A 5484-nucleotide genomic window follows, 5' to 3' on the forward strand; every position below is an offset into this window, starting at 1 on the left:
TTCCCGATTATACGTCGTTTGTCAAAAAAGTATATGGAAAAATAAAAATCAAGTTTAAGTCATTTTATTCGACTTAACGTCTGTCCGCCACAAATATTGAAGTCGTAATATTACTAGAAAAGCGTTTAAAGCACATAAAATCATATTAAAATATATACATTTACAAGTACGTACTGTATTTACAGTACTGTACATGCATTCGTAAATTTAGATTACTGTACTTTTTTCTGTACTATATTAAAAACTAAAATTTATTTGTTTGTAAGCTTAAAATAGATCTTTATTAACCATATATTATTAAAAATGCATTAATAAATAAAATACAGAACCGGGAATAATAATTTGTGGTTTAGCCTAGTGGCAAGTAGATTCGGAGACAAGTAAATTCGACTTACGTCGTCTCTCTGGAACCAATTACCGACGTAAGGTGAGGTATACCTGTATATGTTATTTAAGCATATGAAGGCGTGCATTTAATATTAATCCATCCATACATAATTATCAGCAACTAAAAAATATACGTGTAAAATATAAAGTCAAGGATAAATTGATTTCTTTAGATGTGTGGCCGCCAGCGCCAGAGATCCTGAACACTGTCTGGCAACATTGCCAAGATCACGAACTCTGTCTGGCAACACTTGCCAACAAGAGTGGCTGGCAACGTGAAATAAGAAAAGGCGCGAAAGTTCGTTGGATTTTGTCCGGGTGTTGCCCGAGGATGTCTGTGACAGTTCTAACCTTTTCTAATAAAGTCCTTTTTTGTTACTGTTCGTGTTTGCCTGCTTAATGTTAGATCTAAACATCAGTAGGATTGAATGACAAAGATGTTTTTAATTTGTGGATATGAACAGAAGTTACTATAGCGCTATTTACCACTCGCATTAACTCTGCGATATTAACTAAGTCCCTCCATGTCAGAATCTCATAAACTTTTTATCTGCGACTCCTTCTTACAACGAAAAAAATTTTAAACTCAATTTTACAATGAAGTTTTTACGACTTCTCTTTATAATATATGATGCAAACCAAATCTCTGAATGGGCATAATATAAAATTTACATTTTTTCATACATTTTCAACATATCAAACATTACTGTAACACATTCTCTATATACTTATTTCATATGCTTAAAACTTAATCTTCCGACGGCCGAGCGGTCAAGATAGCAGCCTACCATTCTGAAAATCTCGGATTCGAATTCCGACGATTCGATAATATTTTCGGGCGGTGGTCCGTCCGAATGTGTTGGGCCCCGTCCGTCACCACCCGGCGGCCCCATTATGAGCCTAACCAAACTTAGAATGGGCTTGCTAAAAGAGGCCCACTTAGTGCCTACAGGGCGGAAAGAGTTTAAAAAAAATCCTAATTTTCCAAAGTTTTGCGACTGTCTAAAATTTTAAGTCTACTCTCGAGTGGCGTGATTCCTCTAGTTTAGAATCGTTGTTCTATGTCAAAAAAGTCTCAGTTTCTAAGTTACAGTATGGGATTAATTAGATTGGCTTCTGAAATAAATAAAATTTTTTCGATGGCCAATAAAATTTTGTCGTTAAGTTGTATCTTTTTTTAAAACTCTTTCCACTTTTTTAAAAACTGTTTTCAAGCCCATTATGGGTTCGGCCAGGCTCACAGTGGGGCTGCCGGGTAGTATCAATCCTTATTATTAAGAACACTTATTATGAATATGAAAAGTTACGAGTATATCAAGTGCTTTGACACTTGATATACTATAAAATTGAAAAAACTTCGAAATGTGGAGTTAATCGATTTGGCTTGTGAATGGCTCAATTATCGTACAGATGACAATATTGATTTGAATTATAAATCGCAGCTAAATTATCTGACACAATGTTTATATTTTAAGTAAGTCGAAATATTTTTCTTTAATACGACGCAGTTAAAAAAAAAGAAAAAAATGTATTAAAATTTATTTTTGTAAAGCATAGAGTTATTTAGGTGGCGCTAGTAACGATTAAATGACAGACGAGGTTAATTACTGTTTGAGGAAATAGTAAATGAATAAATATAATTTCTTGTACGATATTACGAAAAAATGACATCTCACGGAACAAAATCGTAAGTTTATTAGATTTTTAAAATAAGGAGATATAACTTGTATACTTTAAGTATACAAGTTATATCTCCTTAATATTATACTTAAAGTATAATTTTACTTTTAAATGACCATATAAGGTGAAGATATAACTTGTATACTTAAAGTATACAAGTTATATCTTCACCTTATATGGTCATTTACTTGTCTGTTCATCCTATATGCATGTATACATTATTTGATTACTATATTAATATTTATCTACTTGATTTACAATATGACAATGACCATGTGACTGCAGTTAGTCATTGTTGAGAAGGAACTTGGTTTGAATCTTATGATTCTTGAATCTTGAATCTTGGTTGAAATTATGGTAAAAATTTCTATAATTTATTATGGGTGATACTAGCAGGTAGTACAGATCATTTTACATATTTTGGCTGAGAGACGCATGATACTCTGTTGGGGCTCTGAAAGTTTTTAAAAGTTTAAGAGATCCTTGTTAGCAGTGTTGCCAAATTAAAATCATGATTTTATACTAGATTTCAGGGACTAAAATGCTTAAAAAGTGCTGGGTAAAGAGAAAAAATGCCAAATACTGATTTTAATAAAAATTCTTATTAAATCGTATAAACTACGAATCGGGCCGTAAAATATTTAATAAGTTGGCAATATTTCTTAAATTTAGCACGCTAAATAATGTATTATTCTACTATATTCCCGAAGCAGACTGCCACCTTTTGACACATGGACTAGGCAGACAGGGCTATTGTCTAATTTTATTAAAATTATCCATTGTGTATTTCAGGCTTTCGTCTTAGTACGTGAACTGCAAAAAGCATATTTCTTAACATTTTTTAAGTTTTTTTAAAAAATGTATACTTATAAATATTAAAATTGTTTTAAAAATAAAAACAAATAAAAAAATTAAAAAACAATTTAAACATGTTAATCATTTTTCATTACATCTAGAAATTCTCCATATTACTAATTTCTTCAGTTTTAACTATAGTCTTCTGTTCTTGACTTTCATAGTCCCAATCTTAGAAAGTATCTTTAGGCAAGGAAAAGTTTTTGCAACATTTGTTACACCATTTTTGGCCATATTATGGCTCCAAGTACAGGGAGTTGCATTTTGTTTCTCAGTTTAGATTTGATTGTGTTCATACTGTTAAACAATCTTCCTACTTCTGCATTTAAATTTGGCAATATTAACAGGCTAATAGCAAATGCTACGACATCCCTAAAGGGATTGCCTCCACTGGCATCTTTGTAATCAAATACATATGACCGGAAGTCTTCAGTATTAGTAGTGTTTGTCCATTTAACCAAATGGAAGAAAAAATTGCCAATATTGAATTTCAATATTGGCAATTTTTTCTTCATCTAAATACATTGATTCTAACAGAGGAATAATTGGTTCTTTTAAATGTTTCAAAGTATTCTCCACAGAAAAAGATTTGATACTCTTTAGTACATTTAAGTTTTCTGGCAAACATTGTCTTAGCTCTTTATAAAGGTATATTAAAAAATGTGATCTTTTGCAAATACTTTTTTCTTCATCAGCAGTTATACTCTTCTTGATGATCATTTCTGTTATCTTTCTCTCAAACTTTCTTTCACTTATCTTTCTCTTAGGATTAACAGGATCGATTCTGCTTGTTGGCAATACTAACCTATTAGCAATTGATTTGATCAAGTTTGAAAGATCTACAAGTAACTTCATTTTGTCAACAGTATATTCAAATAGTTTATTCATTTTCTGAACATGTTTCAGAATTGGATGAAAAATAAAAGGAAAAGCTAATTCTTAGTATCACAATACATTTTATATAGCATCTGAGCAGTAAAGCACTTTTCTTTAGTATTTACAATTTGGAAATGAGTTTGTAATTCAAGCTACTGGCTTAAAATTCTACATATGACTGGTTCTATTGACAGCCATCTAGTTGCACAAGAATTTTAAATTTTCAAAGGCTCCTTATCATTAATAGTGAGGAAAAGCTGTTTGTAAGCCATTTGTTGAACTGAAGAGTAGGAAAACCACTTATAGATTTCAAAAACTAAAAATTCCGGAATTCTTGGCAGGCATTCAGTATAAGTATGAGATAATACTAATTGTAGAGAGTGACAAATGCATCTGAATAGAAGTAATGTAGGAACTTCCTCTTTTAATTTTTTGAAGACTCCATTATTTACTCCTACCATTACACAAACATTGTTTGTTCCTATAACCAACAGATTTTTAATGCTTAATTTTTTTTTTCTCTAATTCAGTTTTAAAGGCATCTACAATGATATCTGTATCACATTTTTAAAAATATACTATACTAAGATATGTATGCACCCCTTTTTTGCTTTTGACTGTAATAAAGGATGATAATTTTCAAGAGCTTAATTATTGAAATATCATTTGTTTCATCTAATAACAAACTAAAGTTTCCATCTTCTATATCACAAATATTGATTTGTGATATAGAAGAGGATGTCCAAAGTAAAGTGATATAGAATATTTCTATAGAATTGTGTTAGAATTATGTGTCAGTGATATTATGTCCTTTGAACATAATATCACTTTTTTTGCAATGTTTTAAATTTAAACAAAATTTGCAATGTGCTTTAGAAGGATCAGCAGGCACCACTTAGTGAAAGCAGGTGTCTTAAGCCATTCTGTTCAGAATTTTTGCTTGTACAACTTTGTCTTTTCCTTGCCACTTATTAAGATGGAGAGTAAAAAATTAAATAACAATTGAAATGACAATTTATAAACATACAACTTACTTGGTAACCACTAACTTGCACAATGATAATTAGACGTAGTGTAGTGACTGGCTGCCACTTGATGAGCAATAATAACAAACTGGTAAATTAGCAAGTTGCCAATTTCTCAAAAAATGTACTTAAATGAAACACCTAAAAGCTTGTACACTGATAAAGACTAAATACAGGGGTGCACAACCTGCGGCCCGCGGGCCACATACGGCCCCCTATCAATGTTTATGTGGCCCGCGGACGGTACAGGCCAAATCTCTTCTTTCGAAGTTTCTAAGTGTAGAACTTTTTCCCTTTCACAAAGTCATTAGCACCCAACTGTTTTATGACTTTCCCTGAGGTGAGAAATGGGGGATTGTTCTATAAATAAGTCTATTTCTAGCTTTCTGGTTTAGATAGCGAATATTTAAAATGATGTTAGAAAGTCATTTCCGATATTATTAGGAAGTTTCTATTTTGGCGGAAAATCTTCAATTTTATGCTTCGGAAAACTTGCCTATTCGTCTAAATAGCGTCAAATAACAAAAATAAGTGAAAATAGCGCTGAAAAACCATGAAAATAACGATTTTTTAGCATTTGTTTACATTCTAGATTCTGATTGGTATAGTCGAATTTGAATCAATCTTTTCTGAAAAGACGCTTATTCGTCAACCTAATGTC

The 5484-nt window shown here is 31.5% G+C and overlaps 1 protein-coding gene across 1 annotated transcript in view; it reads left to right on the top strand.

Annotated features, from left to right (window-relative positions):
* Positions 1–1937: 1937 nt before the first annotated feature.
* Positions 1938–5484, top strand: part of LOC111623431 (dynactin subunit 6-like) — a 29657-nt gene continuing 26110 nt past the window's right edge. The window contains exon 1 of the mRNA XM_023366005.1: positions 1938–2074. Coding sequence (XP_023221773.1) covers positions 2052–2074 — 23 coding nt within the window. The 5' untranslated portion in view covers positions 1938–2051. The remainder of the gene's footprint in view (positions 2075–5484) is intronic.

Source organism: Centruroides sculpturatus, unplaced genomic scaffold, assembly GCF_000671375.1.
Source record: "Centruroides sculpturatus isolate CEXI.00-Female unplaced genomic scaffold, Cexi_2.0 scaffold190, whole genome shotgun sequence".
In the NCBI taxonomy this organism is placed as follows: Eukaryota; Metazoa; Arthropoda; class Arachnida; order Scorpiones; family Buthidae; genus Centruroides; species Centruroides sculpturatus.